At 40.4% G+C, this 23,863-nt stretch overlaps 1 protein-coding gene across 6 annotated transcripts in view; it reads right to left on the minus strand.

Annotated features, from left to right (window-relative positions):
• Nucleotides 1-279: 279 nt before the first annotated feature.
• TTLL5 (tubulin tyrosine ligase like 5) overlaps nucleotides 280-23,863 on the minus strand; it is a 123,906-nt gene continuing 100,322 nt past the window's right edge. For 3 of the 6 annotated variants that reach the window (XM_071426774.1, XM_071426773.1, XM_071426775.1), the window contains 3 exons: nucleotides 17,572-17,792; nucleotides 10,476-10,561; nucleotides 280-845 (listed from right to left, as the gene is read on the minus strand). In XM_071426774.1, the coding sequence (XP_071282875.1) occupies nucleotides 805-845; nucleotides 10,476-10,561; nucleotides 17,572-17,792 (348 nt within the window). In that variant the 3' untranslated portion in view covers nucleotides 280-804. Of the gene's footprint in view, nucleotides 846-10,475; nucleotides 10,562-17,571; nucleotides 17,793-23,863 lie in introns of those variants that run through there. The other 3 variants (XR_011679164.1, XR_011679165.1, XM_071426776.1) reach the window with 3 other exon arrangements.

Genomic DNA, 23,863 nt, shown 5'->3' on the forward strand with positions numbered 1-23,863 from the left:
TAAGCAAACTAATTTTCATAACACTAGGCAAATTTTAACTGGACTCCTTCACCAAGACACTATTGCAACTGATAAGAGCCACCTGGGCCTTAGGGTTCAAGCCTGGGTCTGAAAACATCAGCCAATTTAAAAAGTTTACAAAGTCTAAACAAACAGAAATCAAAATACAAAATAAGCCACACAGAATACAAGTATCTTACAGTGAAACAAAGACAGATTTAAAAACCTGTCCAGTATAACAACAGCAAATATTTTGGGCGTGTGAATTAGTAACTGAAATTATAACCAAAACAAATGAAATTACTTTATTTAAACTGTTAATTTCTATAGCTCTGTGCCAAAATTCAAGATAGCAACCAATACAGACATCTCCAGTCACATGTTCTAATATTTTTCTCTGCTGATGGTTGCCATGTGATGAAAGTATGGAATCTTGGCTATTACCAGACTAGAACAGATTGAAATAGCTGAGCAAGTGAGACTTTGTGTTCAAACCTGGACTTTAGGAAGAATAGCTGCAGGAAAGACCTCTTGTCTTACAGAAAGATCTCACAGTTAGTGATTTGTCCTTTGAAGAGACAAAGATTCAGCAGCAGAAGCTCCCAGAAGCATTCATTCATCTCAGCTTGCAGGTGTATCACCACAATCTGCTTTCACAGATGTTTAGATACTCTTTTCAGTGGGTTGTTCTCTCACCAAGGCCTCCTCTTCTCTCTTTTTTGCCTGATATGGGAATGTGATGGTGTGAAGTCACTGCTGCTGCTTCTTCCGTTGTCCCATACTTGAAGCAACTCTTGGGATTCCTCACCTGGAGTTCTGCGTTAATCCTTCTCTGCGAGCAGAAGCTGGGAAAAAAACCAAAGTTTTTTTACTCAAAGATTTCGAGTAATCATGGAGGACTGTTTAACAGGGAAAACTGACGCCCTGCTCTGCAAATCTCAGCCATCACCAGAAACCTGAGTGTCCTTACCACACAACCTCTCTGCCACAACAGATGACATCAGAGACCAGTATAAATAACAAAACCTAACTTAGTAAGCTACTGTGTGAAAAAGTACTCTTGGTATTCCTTTCAAGCACCAGAATACCTTCTTCAATCTTGCTTCTGACTCATGTGACTCATCTCTTCATATGCACCCTCCTCTAAATCTTTCTCCCATATCAGTGTGCTTTATCTCTTTCTTTGGGTCTTTTACTCATTTGCTTGCATGGGAGTCTACTTCCCCACTCCAGCACATGCTGAGGACCTTGCTGCAGGAGAGCTAAGGGTGTGAAAGGTTGATCTTTAAAAAGAAACGAATTGGGAATATGGAATGTGGCCCCCTCCCCCACCCAATTATTATAAAGAAACAGTTTTGACTTCTACATACTGCAGCATTTTACTATTTAGGCATATTATGGGAAAACATCAATGTCATCTTCACTTCTTTTACTTAAACATACTTAGACAGCCCTTGAAAAAGAAAAAACCAAAACACTTAGAAATGTACCAAGTTTATTTTGGACAGCTTGCATTTTACAGCTAATCTAGTAGGTAAAGCTTGTCCTGTGTATTTGGCACATCAGCTTGCTCCTAAACATAAGTGACATTTGTTGAGAGATGTTTATTAAAAATATTGCTATATTTAAAGAAAATACAGTCACTCTCCTTGAAACATACAGCATACAGCCAAACATCACAGAGCACAGAGGATCTGGAAAGATGTTTAGAAAGTGGAATTGCCAGCTATGTCACCACACAGAAAGTTTGAAAACTGAAGTAGGAACCAAACTGTCAACCATGTGCATTAAGACGGGATACCAGTCCAGAAACATATCCCTTGGCAATATGCTGAAATTAAGGAAACAAAGGCCCACGAGAGAAGGCAGCCAACTTCAACCTCATTTTCCTGTTTTGAAGATGTTTGAACCTTCCTATTTCTAGAGAAATGCATTGCACAGTTTGTCTTTTCTCACAAACTGAGTTAAAATCACTTTCCTTGAGTTCTTGGACATTCTTGTACCTTGAGGACTCAGCACAGAGAGGGGCATTCCTATGTCTACAAGTAAATATGGACATTCCTATCAAGAGTGGAGCTCATTGCCAATTCATTGATTTCAAAAATATGAATGTATATAATGCTCTGAAGTTTTTCAAAGCTATTGGTGAGCATTCCACCTCCTTGCAGTTGAGTATTTGGAGGTTCTGGTTGAGTAGTGGGAACAGAAAAAGAGCTCATTGCTGACAGAAGCCAACATTAAGGTTGATTCTCTCCAGTGATAAAGAGTCATTGCCATGAACCACCACATACAACAGCATGAACCTCCTTTATTCTCTGCCTGCCATGAGGTGTCAAAGTATCTGCCCATATGTCTGTCCACATGTTTACACACTATTATGTCACCCATGACTGCACCTCAAAAACTCAGAACAGTCACAGTGGGAAGAAAAGGATTACTTCCCTTTTATGGATATGATTCTGAGTCACAAAAAAATCAAAGGAGTTGCATGAAGTCATTTAAGAGATATCTGCACACTGAAATTCATTGCCATATAGACTTTCCCAGCACAGATGTACATAGCCTTGCTCACAAACCAGCACCTAATCTAGTCTGCTTCCAAGCTGCAGGAATAAGACAGAAACAAGCACAAGGCTAGGTGACAGTACTGAGTCAGAAGCCCATGCTAATATTTTTTACAGCTAGTTTTACAGTTTCATCTTACCCACAGAAAGTTTGTGGGAGAACTGAGCACCTTTATTGAAGTCTCCTGAATCTAATGTTGAAAGCAGGAGCTTTCTTTCTCCCTGAAAAGCTAAGATTATCCTAGAAATTCAGATTTTTTTTTTTATCCCAGAGTGAATTTCTGATCTTAGAATGATGCCCAGCATTCTCTTGATAATACATAAGATAACTAAGAAAGGCAATAAATAAATGGGGTTTATTTATATCTATGGGTGACTGACACTAGCAGGCCAGGACCAGCTGACAACAGAAAGTCAGCCTTCCCTCCCCCATATTTTGGGCACAATTTCAACCTGACTTGTTGGACCAGGCAGGCAAGGGAAAGCAGCAGCTCCAAGTCATGAAAATTTTCTTGGGGGGTGGGGAGGTGTGGATGTCTGAGTGTGTGTGGGGAATGTGATGTGTATGCCATGAACAGTATATACAACTGTATTCCAGAGAAGTCTTCCTGCATAAAAAAGCAGCGAGCAGACTCACTAACCAGTGGAAGTCAGCATGAGCCTTCCTACTTCCCATGTTACACTCATCCCAACTGCTAATGCCCTTCTGTACTTGACAGCTTTCTTTCTGATTTCTCTTATTTCACCTCTCTACTCCCTGGTTCACTGTGGCTCCCTCTTCTTTGGCTCTTCCCCACATTTCATTTCATAACTTCAGATACACATTTTAGCCTATTCACATACATTTTGGCTTCTATTTTTAGCCTCAATAAAACAATGCCAGATTAAAACAAAATCCAATTTGGATGGGCAAAGTCATTCCCTCTATAGGTAGCTTAATGCCAAAGGACCAGATGTGAGACAGAAGCAGCCAAAATATTATATAACCTCTCCTGTGTCTTTGCACACCTGATATTGAAGGACATTTCCAACACAGCAAGGAAACACAGGCAGTTCGTCATCACCTCACTACTGAGAACAAGCAGTGCCCAAGCCTCCCGTCAGGCAAAAATCCCAATTGCCTACAATCATCACTTATCCTGCTTCTGAGTTTGTCAGAAGCAAAGTTCTAAAATTCAAGCTGAGTTCTAGCTCTTAGATAGGGAAGCTGACTCTAAAGACTGTTCTTTCCACTTTCTCCTGCTTTCTCAGGAAGAGTCCTGAGATGTGGAATGTCCTTTCAGTGGCATGAGATCAGCAGCAACAGGAAAAAAACCCCTTCCTTTCACAAAGGAAAGGCAAAAGGTTGAGTAAAGATGTGAGAGGCAGGTTGCTCTCACAAGTAAAGGAAAAATGTAATTTCTGATGCTTAGAAGTGAACACCGACCCTCAGTTCTATCTGAGAGGCGATGGCTGAGTTGGATGTTCTCATCTGAGAAGGGCCTGGAATGCTGCTTCTGGCAGCACTTTACACTCTGCTGAGGCTTAATGAGACTTACATACACTTTTCTCAGAACTCAAGCATAGTCATGTCCTGCTGATAACTTGTATCTATTTTAAAGGTACTGATTCAAAACATCAATATTTGCTCATTGTTAGTCATAAGATAATGGTTCCCTGCCCCTCCAAAGAGTACTAAGAAATGGTGTAATAAGAAAGCCTCTTTACCATTCTCCTTTCCCTTCAGGCCCATCTGGTACTAGAGGCTTGTGTGTCACTATCTGACCTGAGACTGACTGATCAATTAAAGAAGGGAGTGAAATTATTTTTACTCCCTTCCTGTGTGCTCTCTTTATAAAACTGTGAAAGTCAGTAGGGTAAGGAGAGAAATTATTCAGGATGTTTTTGTGATGCATTAAAAGAACAATGGCTTTAGGAAGATAACTATAAGAACAAATGTGCAACTAAATATCCTCCATTGTAACTGATTCTTTGCCCTCTTGAAAAGGGAGGCACAATAGTAGGATTCAACTCAAGCCCAGCTTTCCAAAGTATGATAAAAGGGGCTAATTCTGTTTCTCAATGATCATTTCTCTGCATGGAGACAGCATTACAGAGAGATACTGACAGAGCTGCTGTTAGCAAAGACTATATGCAGGACAAGAAACTGCACCAGAAAAGTTTGATGCAAAGTGCTGGATATCACACAGGAGCTCCCTCTTCAATGATCCACCCAGAGCTTCTCAGCCAGACAGGTGGTTCTGAAAGGATTTATGTGGAAGAGCTCATCATGACTCCATTCCTGGACTAGGATAAGTAATGAAGTGACATCAAGTTTCTCTTTTGTGTCATAAGATACCTTGTGCCTGGGTCTTCAAAGCAGTCTGAGGTAGAGGTTACTTGAGGTGCCCATTTGAAGGTCATCTTTTGAACTGAAGACCATTTGTGCAGTCAGTCACAGCAACAACACAGGGAACCAGGAGGGTGGCAAATGAAGACTGGAATTAACAGGATTACTGAGAAGGAGGAAGTGTACCAGCAATGTGCTGTGTAGAAACCTGAGTGATTTCTATTCCCAGCTGCTCCTGATGAAGGATTTGGACAGTGTGGTGAGACCAGCTGAAATCATAGTCAAGGTTCCTCCTGGGAATGTGGTAACAACATAAAAATAAACACATTGGTGCTCAACAATCTGCTGCTTTCCAAGGCTGCAGGGAACCTGGCAGAAGCTGAGGAAGTCTGGACAAGGCTGGGCAGCTGGGAATTCCACCCCACTGTAACAAATGGCTGGAAGACTGACACAGGCCATGCACAGTGGTAACAGTGCACATTACATCCCATCCCCACCCTTTAGCTCCAAGAGAGTTAAGACATTCTCATTGATAAAAGAATCTCCAAATTCCACGTGGTTTTTTTGTTTGTTTGTTTAGATCTGGCAAAAAATATAAAGTAATTGTATGTGTCTTGTTTATATGCCTGCTGTGTTTACTTGCCCTTTTTTTTCCTGGACCAGGACCATTTAGAAGCTTGTACATTTGCACACCTGCTAAATGAATCTAAAGAGGCTGCATTTCAAGAATAATGTTTAAGCTGTGGGTAGGCAACAGTCAGTCAAGACTTAGCACCTCCAATGCTAACTCTAATTTCAGGTCTCCAATAACAACATAAAACAATATGACCTTGTTTTGAAGGTCCATACAATAATCTTGGATAAAAAAAATCTTCAGAAATAGACAGTCTACTTGTAGATTTTCTGTAAAATGAAAAAAATCTAGAGCATGCTAGATGGTGAGTGAGTACAAAAGTGCTCGTTACTGTCACTGGTTTACAAGCAGGCTCCATTCACTGCTCCACACTGCTTACACACCCATCATATTTGGATGGCATTCAGACACTGCTCTCCACCTAAGCCTAAAGAAGGGTATCACTAGAAAATTAAGAATAGCAGCCTATCTTCTACATGGATTAAATCCAAACCATTTTATTAATCCCCATATTCTTCTAGTCTCTTTGCAGTTCGGGATGCAGTTTTAAGCCCTTACAGATGATAACACACTTTATTTCAAAGAGTTGCATACTTTGTGGACTTGGCATTCATGCAGATACAGGGGCAGGTGAATGTCTAAAATAAACAGACAACTGTTCATCACTCTGTAACTAAGCACAGCTACAGAACTGAGAACCATGGGAAATATAATCCAGTCTATACCAACTAGCTCAAGAAGTTTCATCCTAGTTTCAGACTGAGTTTTGACACTCACTTTCTGCCTCAAGTATTCTCCAGAGAACTAAAATACAAATAAATTAGTTTTGGGCTCATGTTTTCAACCAGACTAGGTAGAGATCCAAGACTTTGCATGAATTAGCGGTCTTCACTGTCAAACTTGAAATGCATATTATTAATTTTGACCTCTAATTCTTATGGTTTTTTTCTCCTCCCAGCAGACACAGTGGAAAAGTTATGTGGACACTAGTAATATAAACATCAGCACAATAAAACTGCATTACTATTAATCAGTCTGATAAAGGAAAGATGAAGGTCTTGTCAGTTTGGTGGAGCCATCAAGTCTTGCACAGTTTTAATGATTCATGTTTTTAATTATATAGTTTATTAGTACCTTATGTTTTTGTCATAGCAAAACAGAACCCCAGAGGTGTTCTGTCTTCTGAAGCTTTTAAAATAAAAATGTCACAAACTCTAAAGAAGCTGGCACCAAATGAAGGATAAAAGCCTAAAGAACACAGATGTCATTCATACAGCAACTCAACAGTTGCTGTTAACCTTTGCATATCAAACCAAACCAAATAAAATCAACTTGAGCATCTACTCTACAGCTGTACTGAGGGGTTAACTATACTTTCAGACTGTTCCTATCTCCTTCTTGCAGACAAGAATCCAATTCAGGAACAGAGAAGCTGCTTGGGACTATGCTGCTATATTTTCATAAAGTGCTCTTCATCCTCTGGTCCCCCCAAAACCTCCTCTCTGTTACTATATTCAAAAATGAAAAATAATCAATAGAAACAATTTGGAATTTTAAGATCAACACATAACTACAAAAATTCCTTGACATTTCTTGCCTGCTTGTTCAAAAGCTAAATTCTGGTGGAAAAATGACTTTTTTTTACTAGACCTTCACTTTCTGAAGAAAACAAATTCCCACACTATTTATTTAATGCCACTAGAGAGGAAAGGAAAATAAACCAGCAAAACATAGCAAAATGTCTCCATACACCTTATATTCTTAAAATATATAGTAAAACAAAAATGACCAGCCTGATCATCATCTGAACTCAAGCACAGCCTCCATATACCAAGCACAGGCTCCTAAAGACAACCTGGACCTGAACAACCAGCTACAGTACTTATCTTAGCTGTTACTCAGCAAGCTATACTCTGAAGAAGACTTTGAAAAGAGAACTGGTTCCTTAATTCAAAATCACCCTTTTTCAATAATACTAAATGAATTGCTGAATTCCACAAAACAGGAAACAATCAATGTCATGCTGAGGGACGCTCAAAGTAACACAGAATAAAAAAAGCAATGTGATAATGCCGTATTTTCAGAAACCCACTAGTGGCTGGGTGTTCAGTGAAAACTCAGGTCACAGCAATTTAAGTGTTCCCTAGAAGTAGTAATTCTTAGTATTTCTTTATTAGAATAAATCCTGCTAAACTTCCACAAATTTTCCTAAGAACCTGTCTCTTCAGACACTACAAATAACCCCCATTTGCTATCTTTTAAATTTAGATTCCTGTCTGTATAGAGTCATGAGGCTCTCTGCCTTCTCTCTCATTACACCAGTGACAGACAGCTCCCACATCTTCTACCTCCGTGAAATGAGGATGAGGCTACTTTCATTGTAGTGGTGGTTTGTTTCAGGATCCTGAGCTACCTTGCAGAAATGCTGACTTTCATTTTCCCTTTTATTTCAAAGGATCTGTTCTCAGGAGCCTGAGCCCACTGCACAACAGTGTCTACAGCTGCTATTTTACAGTTGCAGCACTAACCACTAATGAACTGTCTTCTGGACAGTCTAGTTAAAAGTTTCCATACTGCCTGATTCTCTCTTCCATTGAGCAAAATCCTGGCTTGAGGTAAGATCACTCGTGACACCTTTATGCTTCTTCACAGAGCCCCATAACTATTCTCAGATGAGCTGTTAGAGGAGAAGGTCTATTCAAGCTTCTCAGACATTTCTGATCATCTGTGTGTATGGGTTTATACACAGGTCTGCCTGGTTCCTCTTTTATGTCTGCAGCTTTTCAAAGCCTTCCATCTTTAAATGCTTGCAGTTTATTCTGTGATTTGCTTTATGACTTGTGTGTCCAACCTCTCCAGTTGGTATCTAAGATACTAAATACATGTGAAACAGTAACCCCAAGTAAACTGCTGAGGGGAAATTGGGGCCCTAGTGTAAGCAATCAATGGAGAGAGTGAAGAAGAAAAACAGCTGTTCCCACAGCAAGGACTATTGCTGCAGAGTAGTTTCTGAGACACAAACTGGGCACAACAGCCTCTGACACATACCAGTAACTTGGTGCAAAGCTGAAGAAAATATCATCGCCCAGTTTCAAAGAACAAATGTTTTGCTCTAGTTAGTTTAATCACGGCAACATTTAGCACTGTTCTTGGAGCTATGGACCTCTTTTAGCAGCAGGAAGCTTTGAGTGACCCACCCACCATGGTTCTACTAACCTACCCCTAGCCAAACCTGGGCTTTACACCTAAGCCCTGATACTCTCAGTGAAATAGCAGGCTAACCCTTTGTTTCAGCTTCAGAAAGGGTAGTTTAGCACAATGCAGCTAGTCCAGCTCTACAGAAGGAAACATGAGCTGAAGTTCTCAATTCTCACTGGATTACAAGTATTTACAGAGGAGTGACTATTCACTGTTGTTATCTAGCCTCTATTATTCCTCCAACTCTGGCTGTTGCATACCATCATTAATACTATCATCCATCTTCATGCATGCATTGTGTAGGTATTGACAGAAATGGGGAAGGACAGCAAAATGCTACCTACAGTTATCATGGACACACATAACAACAGCATCCAGAGGAGATGGAAAGATTCTCTTGGAAAGGTTAAAATTACAGAGTGGCAACTGTAACAGTACTCTTTAAAATGTGAAAAAGAAGGCAGAATCCAGCACACAAAACACCTTCATGTTAGTCCACTCAACAAACCAATTTTGCCAATATATTGAGAACTTCATTTTTACATTTACTTTTAAATTTATCTGTAACCTTGCTTTATATACTGTACTAAAAACTTAAATTGCACTATACAGTAGACCAAAACTTTTCATTTAGCTATACACATAATACAGAGCTGACATAATTCTATTTGTTTGGATAATGCCATTATATGCTACAGTACACTGTCATGTTAAATGTACCATAGGGTGTTTAATATTGACTGTGGCCATTCACCCTATAAAATTTCTGATAGAATAACTGGAGTTTTTGGCAGGTGGTAAAGTGTGGGAAGCAGTTTGGAACTGTATGTTAAGTGCATTGGCTGAGTATTTGTGCTAGAGGATCAGCAAAAAATCACTGACATAAATAAAGGAAATGTCATATTTTAATTTCAGAGAAATATCCAAGAGATGAACCCCTCCATAAACTTTTCTTTCAGCCTCTGAAAACACAGAGATCACTGCATTAGTGACACTTAAGTCATTCACAGTTCTACTTCAAAACAGAAGATCAGAAACATAGTTTTTCAAAGCATTCTGGAACATAATCTATCCACATATTCCATAACACTATCACAAATTACTATGAGCCACAGGTAGTATGGGTTTGCAAGACTATGCTCTACCTGCCAATAGGTCTGCAAAAATGACTGGGTCTTCATTTGCTGAGAACTTATCAGCAGATAAACCAGTTTGAATTAATTAGCCACTAGGGAAGGACAAAGATTTGATTCTGTAACTCTCAGTGATTTTCTATCAGATACTTTCACGTCTACTACTTGACTTCATTATGCAGCTAATTCACAAGTCTCAGCTATGTCTTTCTGCACTAAGACCTTTTCTGCAAGACCAAAGAAAAATGTAAAGTATGTCCTGGCCTTTTATTACAGGCCAAGCTTAAACAAGAGAGCATCTTGAGCCAAAGTCTAAAGCAAAAAGGAACCACTGGAGCCAAGGTGGTTTTTTTTCCCTCCCCAGCCATATTTTAAGGGGGTCTTCCAATTCTATGAAACTCAGCCTATGCTCCCTTCTGTTTAGTCTTTTTTAATCCCAGGGGGTATAAATTCCCTGCACAGCTGAACCCAGACTGTTACCTAGGAACCACTACATGTAGAGGAGGCAGCTGTGTTTCTTCTTGCTGATAAGCTTTTTCTCTGCCAGTTCTTGAAAAAGATGAAAGCATCCCAGCATACCCACCCCCACTTTCACGGTCTTTGGCACTGTCACTCACCTGTGGAACATGTCCCTGGCTCACAGGGTGTAGCACTATGAAGGCTGCTCTGGAATCCATTCAGTTGCTTTTCAGTGGAGGTCAACCTAAGAGGTAAAACCATAAAATTAGACAGAGGCAAGTGATATAGCAAGGAAGAATGAAAGTCTCAAACAAAAAAAATGAGAATTCCCCTAGTTTACATAATCTCACTGGGACTGTAACTATGAAGCTGTGCCTGAACGTGGTACAAAAAAGGCAGTGACAGCAACTGACTCCAAAAAGCAAAGCAAGACAAATGAACAGTCAAGCCACCAGGGAAACTTTGATGTGGCTAAAACACTTAATTGTCTCATATGCCCTGGAAGCTGATTCTGGAGTATAAAGAAGATAGTAAATGGTATTGGGCCACCAACATACACTGCAACTAGTGTATGCTGTGGTCATCTTAGTCCAATGATTTGAATTAAAGTGATTAAGCAACTGTTGCACAGAAATGCACACACTGTCAAAACATACTAGATTCAAGAGTTAAGTCTTTGCATCTTGCCTCAGCAGAGAGAGCTCATTTAGCCAAGATTTCTCACTTATCTTGCAAACTGAGACACATGGGATGCATCTAATTTTCAGTAAATCCAGTGCCATTCCTCAAGCAGATACCTTATGCAAATCCTTCTGCATTGATCTCAGCACTTGAGTTACAGCAAAACTATACTCTGTAGACTACAACTGTATTTTGACTCAAAAATATTAATTATCAAACTGAGACCATGTACTACAGAAAAAGTGGGTCTACTCACAAGAGAAGGGCAAGCTATACAGCTGCAAGCATCTATTCTGTCCTTAAAAACCTATACAATTTATTCCTGATTTGTCTTCTCCTCCCTTATTCTTCCTTGCTGGTCTTCTTTCTGGCCCAACTCATTTCCAATCACTACAGACTTTTCTGCGAGTACACTCATCTCTGCCAGAGTCCTTCTTCACTCTTTCAGCTCTGCAGTGTTACCATTACTGTCAGCTCTTCCCCTGAAGAGCATCATGATCTCCATACCCATGGGATGCCCTGACAACTAACTGACTGTTACTCACTGTTTAAATTGTAATTTACTGTTCAAACACGTGCAGTTTCTATGGTTTTATCTGAAACCTTTTGCTTCCAGATTTCAAGGTCAGCAAGTTGCCAGAAACCAGGTGTTTCTGACAGCTAAGAGGTCTGTGAGGGACTCCTGCATTTTATTTCAGCTGGATTTCAGTGAAATGGAGTATACACATGAAGGGAGAGAGATGCAGATACATTTGCATACCACAACCCCTTAATTCAGTCAGTCTTAACTGGAAATGCTATTGTCAAATGAGGTGCCTGTTTCTGTGTTTATTGTCTCTTGGAGAGAATTTTGGATCTGTATTTATGGGGTTTTTTTGCTGATATTGCATGCTTCTTCTGGAAGCTGAGAATCTAAATGGATCTTTGTGCTTCTTACATTGAGGTTCGATGTTCATAATTAGCATGCCCACTTTGTTAACACAGCACAACTGACAGCCAAATTCAGCTCACCTTTCTGTACCTGGAATACAAAACTAGCAGTTGAAAATTAATCAAGAATGCCAGCAAGTACTACAACAATATAAAAGCAAAACAGGAAACAGTCACTCTTCTACCTTACTGTTCAGAGAACTTCTTTATCTCTACAGACTCACCCTTCTTCTCTGCCTACCCACAACACTGGGTACCTTGACTCTTGCACTTTCAACAGTCACCTCATTCTCAGCTCTGCTCCTGGGATCTCCCACCAGGCTAAGATCACTTCCTCATACTCTCTGTGCTGTCCTGATGAAAGCTTCAGTGCCAGAACATATTCACTGTTTAAACTGAGGTAATCCCTTTCCACTTTCTTTTTCCTCGGGTTGGCTGAAATCCTACTGCTTTTTCTCAGTTTCCTAATGTCAATGTCTCTGTTGTTTTTGCTTCCACTTCTCCAGTGCAATCCATTGTTATGTTCTCCATTTCTTATTCAATATTAACAAAAACAGTCCCAACTGTCCCCTCCATTTAAATATCTGTCATTGCTCCTTTCTATCTCCTATATGGCTAACTCCTCCTCAAAACTGATACCGGCTTCCTTAATTTAGGTACTAGACTAGCATTCAGCTGCCCAGCCTTGGACTGCAAATTCTGTTCCACAGGTGAAAGATATTTGACTGAATTTTGAACACCTTTGTTTTAACAACTTATTTCTGGGATGCTACAGATTCATCTAAAGGTCCACTGGAACCAGACAGATCTGACACTAACATTCACATCACAAAAAGTCCCGATTTGACAAGAGGACAGCAGCAGATGTAAAGACCCAGAGCCAGGGAAGCTTGTTCCTCTTTGTTGTTCTTGGATGGGGTACCCTGCATGTGTATCTGTGTGTATGATCTGAGGCTAGCCAAGGGCTGCGAGCTACAGGTCTAGTGAGCCCAGCTGTGTCAGGGTGTTAAATCAAGGCATGTCTCTCAGATGCACTGCTTTTACTGCCAAAAATGTCTAAGGGTCAGGCAGCCTGATTAACCCAGATATTCGGGAGCTGAAAAAACAAGTGTGCTGCAGTACAGCAGCAGCAAAACAGTCAAAGGGGTTCCAGTAACTGTCAGATGGGTATTCTGCTGCCTGTCTTCTTATCAGTGGGCACTCAGTCTCAGTGTGTGATGTACCTGGCTCACTAAAGACACTTCACACATGGGCAAGACAGGATACAAAACAGAGCCATAGTGTTTTACAGGGCCTCGCTCGCTCTGTGATCATCATCTGCTTTTGGCACATTTGCTAGGCTTGGCCAGTGGATCCTAGAAAAGCTGGCTACTTCTGTGTCCAACTGCAATCAGAACTCCTCCCCACTCTGGGATGGATTTCCTGAACCCTAGAGAAATGGATCCCCCTCTACCCTATTTCTGTACTAGTTGCAATAGAGAAGAACTTTGGCTCTTCTACTGCTGGCACCATGTAAAACAAAAGAGAACACACAAAGATTTTTGTTCGGTGGTGGTGGGACTTGAAAGGAATATTTATTTTGAAAGGCTTCCTGAATAGAGTTTTTATAACATTTACAGAGATGTTCAGTACAAGAAATTATGCCATGCTGATCAACATCCCCAACAGTTTGTAATGTTCCAGTCTACTACTGGCAAACTTGGTGATCTTGGTCTCTCTCACACCACCTTGAACAATATGCTCCTTTTCCCTACCTAGCATTTCCTCTCCTAATATACAGTGGTCTAATATTGACAATTTTTCTGAGATGTTTTCTTTGACTGATGGTTCTGTTCACAGGTTGTTCAAACCTTACTCTTCTTGACACTGTCACAGAGAGAAAGTTTCTGAGAAGTTACTATGTGAATGATAGCACAGAAATGTGTATTTATTACAACTTAGCCATTCCTAAAAGCAGAAAGATTTTTCATCTATCACCAGTTCACTCTTGTGAACAGTTGAGCTAATGTATTTTTCTACTTTGCATGCTGCCATCTGTAACGTGAAGACTCTATAATACCAAATACCGCTTCCAGGGAACATCTGCTTCATTCCATTTCTTATAAATACTGTATCTGTGATCTCTATCTCAAAATATCAGCAGGTCTCTTCATGGTTCACAGAACCACCTCCTGTCAAAAGTAGTGGCAACATGAGTGGTGGGAAAGACCCAGTCTGACTCTGGGAAAGAAAAAAGAGTTTCTTGTATCAGCTGTTCAAAAACTATCTATTAGTGATACAAGCACATTTGATCAAAACTATGGAGCCCTGTGAGACCATTTTATGGCACTGTATTTCAGCATAGAGCTGCATACTAAATCATCTCTCCCAGTTAGTCCAGTTAGTCTTTTTCCACACCTTAATACGGGCCCCAGTTTTCCACTCTGTTAGTTGAAGCAAGGAGTCTGCTTTGGACACAGTCCATTATAAAGTCAACCTACCACCTTCTACAAAAACAAGAGAAGCCAGGAACTGAAAAGCCAAAACTGAATTGTCTGCCTGCTCCATTACTTTTTCCTTTATGTTTCAACCAGGAAAGTGTCCAAGTTACTAGACAGTTTTTGAATTAGTCAGTAATGTTCATCTTTAGCATCTCTTTCTGTTTGTAGTTGAGTTTTCTACTTGTTTCTTCCTTTTCTGGAAGCCACGTGTGCTGGCTGGGAGAGAATTGATAACGCATGCAAGGAGGAGATAGAGCAAAGAGACAAAGTTGATTTTAGTTTTGTCATCACAGTCCTGTCTCTGGAGAAATTCTAGAAACAACTTCAAAAAGATGATCTTTATTAAGATGTGAAACAAAAGCCAGGCAGTGCAAGAGCACACAGAAATAAAGTCTGGCTTACTGAAATATATGGGGGGAGAAAGAGACATGAGAGCTTTAACAACAGAATGGGATTAGTTTCAGGGAAGTCTCATGTAAATAATACATAGCCCTGAGATCCTCTTTGAGGAAAGCTATCAGAAAAACATCCAAGAAGTATTAAGGAGTGAGAGAAGGCGGCAAATCAAAAGTGACCTGACAGACAAATGAAGCAGCCAAAAAGATGTTATGGAGAGGGATATTTGCCATGTCATAACCTAAGGACATGGTAGTCTCACCGGAAAAGTACAATTTTGGGTGCCACAGCCAAAGCACTCTGACAAACTGAAGAAAATACAGTAAATTCAAGACAATTAAGGACTTGGCAAGTAGAACTACTATCTGAGGTTAACATACCTCAACAAGTCTAAGCAAAATTAGGTTACTCCAAGAAGTAAAAGAATATTCAAAAGATGGAAAGTATTTACATGAGAAAATGTTTCAGGTTCAGAAAGGAGGAACAAGGTACAACAGGATGAAACAAAGGAAAAATTCAGAAAAGAACTCAAAAGAAAAATTCAGCACATCAGAAGAAACTAGGTGATTAAAAGGTTGTCTAGATTCCTAACCAGATTTTTATAGCATGCAGTAGAGTTTCTACCACTAGACTTTTTTGAAAGCAGACTACACTGTGTCTGAAAATACTCTGTACAAATTATCAGGGATTGTAGAAAACAGGCTGAAGCATGCAAGACATCTTTTTTTCCTCTAGTCCATGTTCCTTTGAAACAGAGGCTTTTCTCCATTCACTCTCCTCTGTAGATGTGTATCTGGTCTTATCCTGACAACAATGAATGGATTAAATTAGTCTGAGACACAGCAGTTTTCAAAGGATCAGCTCTCAGTGCGCTGGAACTACAGCTAGGCACTGTTGTTGTCCATGTAAGTGAAAAAATGTTACTGCAAGATCCCATGAATGGCAAGAATGGGTTTGGAGCCTTGTGCTGGAGACTGAAAGGCAACTTGGAAAATATTTCCGGAGCGGCTCCTTGCAGCCTTCAATACTTGGATTAGTTTTCTGAAATTCTGAAGGAATCTTTTGCTCTTTTCCCCCCTTCTGTGCATTTTTGGTGCTGAACTTTTTCCGGTTTTCCCACACTCCTGCCTGTCACAGAGCAGAAACCACAAAAATGCAGCAAAGTAAAGTCTGTCCAAGGAGCTGCAATTCCATCTCACAAGGATAAACATTTCCTCTGCCAAGAAGTGAGCACAGCACACCGGCATCTTCAAATACACATCCCTGCTGCCCAGCAGAGAAACCCACTGACACAGCCTGTCACCTGTACTAATAAGAGCCACCCAACATGAAAGAAATCAGATAGCAAAGCCACCAGAGTATACCTTACAGACCTGGTGCTCACATCTGCATTTGCTGAGCTGACAAAATTTACTAACATCTTGGGTTTTTTTTAAATCGTTTCGGGGGATTAACTCTGTGTGCTATCTCTTAAGATAGCAAGAGTACAAGCAGCAAATACCCAAACTTTCCCAAAGCAGTTCTGTCCAAGTTCCTTAAATATGCCTTGCAGTTCCAGATTTGATTCACACACAGTGACTGCATCTTCATGAGGTGTCTTTCATCAGCAACATAAAACTAAAACTTCTCTCTTTAAACAGGAAGTGAAAACAGAATCAGGAAACCTCACAGGAGCTTGCTCTGAAAGCTTTACAACTCTTCTGGCTGTAGAGTAAGTACAAGGAAGGAAGTTATGAAATCAATTTTTCAGGATGAAACAAGTCTGAGGATATATGAGGAAAAACCTGATGAAGGATTTAGACTAAAGCAGTTCTGCCATTTAAGAGGAGATAAACAGAGAGCTGAGGAGGCTGAAAACCCAGAAGTCTTGTTCACATTATCTCATAATGCACAAAAGAGAAGACATACCAAGAAATGGAAAGGAAGGAAACTTATAATCAGTAAGCAAAATTTCATGGTGAATATTTTTGTTTGTTTCTAAAGATAGCATTTGTTTTTAAAGATACCTGTCAAATCCATCCACTTACCTTAGAAGAGCAAGCATTATTTAACTAAAAGCTTACTAAAAGTAAAGAGAGGGATTTCTATAGTTAATGAGAAAAGCTATCATTACATCAGGCACAAAATAAGTATTTCAAATGAAATAAACACTTATGCTTGAAGGCCTAAATCCAACATGGTGTGTTAAATTTATGTGAAAACTTGGCTCAAGGGCAGATTATCTTGTTAAAGGTATTGAACCGCTTTGTTGCTTTGTTTTGGTTTTTTTTGAGTTTTGGGGTTTTTTTAGCACCCTCTTCTAGATTCTAGCCCCCATCAAAGATTAGACAGAGGGAGCGACTTAAGTGGCTAAACATAGATGTACCTTAATTGGTGCTCTCAAGTTATTTGAGACATCTGACAGATACAACACAAGAACTTCAGAAAACCTGTACGCATCTGGAAGAGCAGCTGAAAGTCAGGTGGAATAGCCCTGGACATCCAAATTGCCACTAGCAGCCTGTATTTACATTACTGAATGACAGTTTCTATGTCCTTACCTTTGTACGCTGTTACAGCTACCTTCCATACCCCTATGAAACACACAACTGCAGCACAGTGCAATGCTTATTTCAGTATGTACACCTCAGATTATTCTGAGATTTATCCTGGATAGCACAGCCAAAAAGATCTGTCAGAGTCAGATGCAGACAGTTTCTTCTCCAATATTCATTTTCAGGGGAATCAGTGCCAACTCCCTATTGTGGATGGAAGAGACAAAACTTACTTGGGTATCCTCTGGGCTGCAGCCTTTCTGATCACTGCCTGTCTGTGGTTTGTTGGAGGCTTTGGAACCAGCTGAGGAGCTGCACTCTGGGATGGCATCACTTTGTGCAAACTGGCTGCCTTCTGGATACTAGAAGTGGCATTTGATGTCTTGCGGGCATCAGAGCCAGCTGGCATAGATATATGACTGGTGCTGGATTGTGAGTAGTTGGCAAAAACAGCCTGGGTAAAAAAAAAGAAAAAAAATCCCATAGTAATTGGTGATTACCTCTGTGAACATCGCTGAGATTGCTGATGGAGGTGGGTGACACTTTTGTGAGGGATAATATCTGCCTGGTGAAGGCAATCCCAGGGCTCCAGGGGAAGTCCCACACATAAAGAGTTAAGTTGTTAAGTCAGTGAATTTTATGCCCTTGGAAACCAGGAGTAGCTTCTAGGAAGGCAGACAACTTCACTACTGCCACAGAATTCTACTATTCCAGATTAAAAAAACAAGAGGGCCAATACTCCATCTAATCTTGCAGTGGGCTTCCATCCACAAAGAAGTAAGTATTTCAGTACATTGACTTTCTGTGTTATCTTGCTAAATTATTCTTTATGTGGGAGGTAGGATTGAGACACAGTTCTAGGAAAGAGAAAGGTTATGGGGAAGATGATACAATGCTACTTATTTGGTCTAACTGTGTAGGTGCTTGGAGTAATAGAAAAGCTCTAGGGTACCTTATTCTGAAAAGGGAACTTTAACTCCACCACTGACAAAAAGGAAAACCCCAGTGATATTAGGGAACAGAAAATATTTCTATTCCTATAGCATGTGGGAGGGTAAGCTTGTTGGACATGTGACACTGGGAACAAAAGGATCTGCATGTTATGAGACACTGGAGAACAGAGCAATGGCTGGGCAAAGCAGGGAGTGGACAATATTTCCACTATGGGAGCTCTGCAGACTGCTAAATTTTCTTCAGAAAGGAGCAACCTGCTGGGAGTTCTGCTTTGTCTTTCCTCGAAGTCAGTCAGATTCCCAGAACAGAGGCAATACCATAACCCTGTAATTTGGCATCTAGAGGTCAGTGATAGGAGATAAGTGGAAGAGCTGAGCCCTCTGTGTGACCCTGGGAGCAGTGCCCTTCACTGAGTTTGTCCTCAGTTTCTCCTTGGGTGGAAAATACACAAAGCCACAGCAAATGGGCTCCAGGCTCCAGAGCAAACCACAGTCTGAGAGCTGGCTGAGTCTCAGCACACAGACAGGAAAAGCCCCTCTCCCCCGCAATTCTCTGGCAAATGGCAGAGCAGTGCTGTGTGGGAAGGCGTTGCTGACAGGCAGAGCTCTGGGGAGAGAAGGAAGTGCAGGAGCCAAAACAGGCCTGTTTCCTAACTAGAGCTCACTGACAAGATGCCCTTGGGCTCCCAATCCTTCTTAACCTCTCCCTTCCCTGAAGCCCTACCTTGACTGCAGCTTCCAGATTCTCAATAAGGAAGCTAGTACAAGTGCAGTAGTCTGGAAAATAGCAGTCACACCCCACCTCTCCCCAGAAAAACAAACTACAATGGAACTTGGAACTCAGACTCTTGCATCTCAGAGCCTGACATGTCGTAGGGTTGGGATGGAGACCCTCAAGTCACTGCACCCACTTCTTATTCAGCAGTGACATTTCACTGTGAAATGATATTATCCATCTTTCCTTTAAGTTATTTTGATATTATGCATTTTTCCCGGGAGTTCTTTTTCTTGTTGCCAAAATCACTAAGATCCTGGAGTTCACAACACATACAGTCATAACCCTTTGCCTGAGTTAATATGCACTGGCAAGGAGATCCATGACTCTGAAGAAACAGCAAGCGTGGATGCTCTAATGAAGCCTGATCAGCAAAAACTGTGTTGAAACCTGCCTAAAGAAAGGTTTTCTTGGGGGTTACAGACTTCTGAAAATGCCTTTGTCTCCACACTGTGCTGAGATTCTGGCTGTCTTCCAAGCAAGGATGGGGAGACTGGAAGCTGACAAGGACCACGGCTTCTGGATTGAGCTACAAAGTATACTGCCCTGCTGTGAACTCCATGGGGACAGGACAGGAAACCAGGAGAAGCTTCTGTGCAAATAAAGAGGACAGCTGGGGAGAACAGAGCCTGACCACACAAAGGAAGGGTTGGGAAGATTTCAGCACATCCAAAACATAGGAGAGAGACCTTATCACTCATGATTCTGAAGACTAAGGGTCTAGGGAAAGCAGAAGCCTAGACAAACCCTGACATATGCAGTCCTGAATCATGTAGCACTCTACAACTATTGCTGCTTCAAGAGAAAAACTTTCAATTACACTTCCCAAGCTGGCAGATTTAACTTGATATTGAGGAGATATTTGCTACCCTAAGAAGTCTCTAGAGCTACAGATCTGAAAAATACTAAAAAAGCTGTAAGACATTTTAGCTAAAATTTCTGTAAATTATTAGTGAGTTAATTCTGGTGCATAATTTTCTGGGGAGGAGGAACAGCATTAACCCTGTCTTGCCCATGAAGAAAGAACTGACAGAAAGTATTTTTCCCTACATCACAGACTGAAGCAATATTTCCTTGTTTCAACATCTACAACACCATACACAAAGTATTCCTTGTACAAAAAAAAAGAATTTTTTAATTAGAAAATCTCAATGTGTACACCTTGTCAGTAAGGACAATGAACATCTAAGAGTATTAGTAGTAGCTAAGTTGGGGCTGTTAATGATTAAAAGCAGAGGTAGTGTAGTACTTTGAAGAAAAGCAGATATATTAATGCTCTTCAAAAACAGAAAGAATGTTCCTGGCACTTACCATCCCTGTATCTAACACCCATCCCTAGCACAGTAATGGAACAAATGTTGCAAGCAAAAACACGTTCACTGTGTGACCAGAGGAGGTAATGAAGCTCATTTCCTGCAAATCTGTCTTACAGTATCTAATATAAAGCATACCCCAAATTATGCCTCCCTTCATGGGTCTGGGCATTCTTGCATTGGATTTTGTGCTGTCTAATTAGGAGTGGTCTCATACTGAAGCCATTGCCTTAGTAGTAGTCAAACCCCCTTCCCAGATATATGGCTCTGGATTTTAATGTAATTTGTATGAAACATTGCTGTGAGATTTCTATCCCACAGTCATTCACATTCAATTGGATCAGCAAATCTGAAAAAGATGAGAGACTCAGCAGTGTATGAGAACTGACAGACAGATGCACGCACACATGTATTGCATAAAGATCTGTGCAGCTAGTCCAAATCCCTGACACTGCAAACTGAGATGTTTACAAGCAATAAACAATAAAGAGGTTCTAAGTTAAAAAAAGAAAAAGCAACCCCAACAAAACACAAGCAACCACTTTTAGAAAAGCAGTTGTGTTTCAGATAACATCGCAAAAATAGAGAACTAACAGCCTCGGAAGACCTTTCCAGCCATATAAACTGTTTAGTGGAAATTATTTTGAACACATACTAATGCATTCAGTTAAATCAGTTTGGATACAACGGTTGGTTGAATTGAAAATTCACAAAGTGGCAATAAAGAACAGGCTCAAAATGTACTATTAACTACCACAGTGTTAAACTGCACTAAAAAGAGTATCTTGAGGTCTTAAAGAAGAAGAAGCATATGGTATGCACAGACTGTCCTGAACCATGTCCTCTTTGGTAAATTCTTCAGAGCAAGAAAAAAATATACTTTATTCTGTTGACTTGGTGCCTTCTGTTTTATTTCTCTTAGTACTGCTAGCTCTCTGGGGCAAGGATTGGGCTGTATCATTGTATTGGAAAGACAGTTAATATATCTGGGTGTTACCAAAATTCTAATAATAGTGACAGGATCAGAAACATGGGGACAAAATTTCAGCTGGTATAAATCAGCTCAGACTACTGCTTTTAGAACGGTTGTTCTGTTTTACTTACACTGAGACCTTGAGTCATCAGTATCACAAGACTCAAATAGGAAAAATGGCAGTTAGCACATTTAGTGGGAAAACAATATGAGGGAGAAAGCTGCGGAAGGAAGGAAGGAAGGAAGGAAGGAAGGAAGGAAGGAAGGAAGGAAGGAAGGAAGGAAGGAAGGAAGGAAGGAAGGAAGGAAGGAAGGAAGGAAGGAAGGAAGGAAGGAAGGAAGGAAGGAAGGAAGGAAGGAAGGAAGGAAGGAAGGAAGGAAGGAAGGAAGGAAGGAAGGAAGGAAGGAAGGAAGGAAGGAAGGAAGGAAGGAAGGAAGGAAGGAAGGAAGGAAGGAAGGAAGGAAGGAAGGAAGGAAGGAAGGAAGGAAGGAAGGAAGGAAGGAAGGAAGGAAGGAAGGAAGGAAGGAAGGAAGGAAGGAAGGAAGGAAGGAAGGAAGGAAGGAAGGAAGGAAGGAAGGAAGGCACTGCAAATCTGACAGCAGTTCAATATACAACAGTTTAGAAAACAGTTTAATGATGAGGCTGCATTCAAAGATGCCCTGTATCCTCAAGCAGAAATAATATAGTTCTAGGAACACTAGCAATATTATTCACAGTACTCAGCATTTCTAGTCATATCTAAATAAATGATAAGTATATCAGGAGGGAATCAGAAATATTGAAAAGAAAAAATTTGCTGAACTTCTTAAAATGAGGAATATTTCAGAGGATATACAATTTTTAAATGACTGAGAGGAGAATTATTTAATATTAACTCAGCCTAATCTTCTACAGCATAAAATCTACTTAAACTTGTGATTGAAACTGTGATCATGCAACTGCCCACACAACTCATTAACATGATTCATGTCTTACTTAACAGGAGCTTTTTTGATGTAAGCAGGACTGACAGGGATCATTCCACCATACAATTGTACTTCCCTTGCTTTAATTTAGCTTTTTTCCCATGTGAAATGTTTGGCATAAAATTTTAAATCCAGTGGATGCTAGGCTAAGCAGACAGAACATAGCCACACAAAGAAGGAACCTCCCTAACAGCTGATGGCATCTTTCCAGTACAGGAAACAATTAGAGAATAAACAATGATGGTATATTAACTGTCTTGCCAACTGCAGCAGTGATAATAACATCTAGGTCATAACATGTCACATGAAGTCTCCTTTAAACATTAAAAATACTGCTATAAGCCTGTTTTTCTTGTCTTTTGGTTTGACTTTGTTAATTCTTGTTTAATTCTTGTTCCTTGGTTTTACTGATACCAGATTTAAGCTTCTTGTCTCTACTTTCAAACTCTTCCCCTTCCTATCTTTGTTCACTTTTCTCAAGGTCTGTACTGTGTCTGTTCCTGGTCCATATCGCTCCACCTATTTGTTAGATTCTCATCCAGCCAGTTTAATCCAAGTAATCAAGTACCTATTCTGCAATCAAAGGTCTGTTCCTACCATACTACACTGTGTGAACTAGCTTCTGCATACAATGAGTGAAAACTGCTTGTTAGAATTCCTCTTCCTCCACCCACACAGTATTTGATATTCCACAGATTGTTAAATGCCTGGAGAAATCATCATCATTCTTAGGTGTCTGGAAAGCATTCAACCAAGAGTGGGTGCTGCAACAAAGCACACAACAAGCCTTCATGTTAACACACATGATAAGACAGATCTACTGCCTGGTAAATGGAGGGATTCTTTTGACACAAATACTTGATTAAAAAAGCCATGCTTTCCATCTCATCTCCAACATACTGAGCAGGTTAATGTACAGGAGAAGCATTTGCTGTGTTATTAATTACGGTGCTTCTGTTACTTGATCACATATATGTAGTTACATGTGTAACTAGTCCCTTTGCCAGAGACAGAAGACTGGCACCTAGTCATGTTGCATGGTCATACCACACTCAGGGAGCAGCTCAAGATATATTCATGAATAGATGTACTTCAGCTACTGACAAATGGCTAGTCTGCTTTCTAACCATAACAAGAACATGAACAATCAGATGAAACAGTCTCAGGGATATCCTGCACACATTCCCTGAAGTAGAGAGATGACAACACTCTTTCAAGTGATAAGTCTTCAGTCTTGGGGGATATATTTCTTCTGCTGAGGGGAGACTGACATATTTGAATGTAACAGGCAAGACAACAAAGGATGATGTAGATCTCAATACATGGGAAGGAAGAGAACAAAACAGCAGGCAATGGGAGATAGCATAGGTGACACTGACAAGGAAATGTGGTAAAGCCATGCAGGCTAGGAAAAGCTACATGAACTCTGCCTAAAAGGGGAGGACAAATGAGGGTCAGCATGAAAGGATGGTGCAAAAGTCAAAGCAGTGTGAATGGGAAGATGTAGGTCAGAGAATGCATAAACAGCAGAAAAGAGAAGGCAGT

This window comes from Agelaius tricolor, unplaced genomic scaffold, assembly GCF_023055355.1.
Source record: "Agelaius tricolor isolate 1412-34295 unplaced genomic scaffold, bAgeTri1.0.p SCAF_5, whole genome shotgun sequence".
NCBI lineage: Eukaryota > Metazoa > Chordata > Aves > Passeriformes > Icteridae > Agelaius > Agelaius tricolor.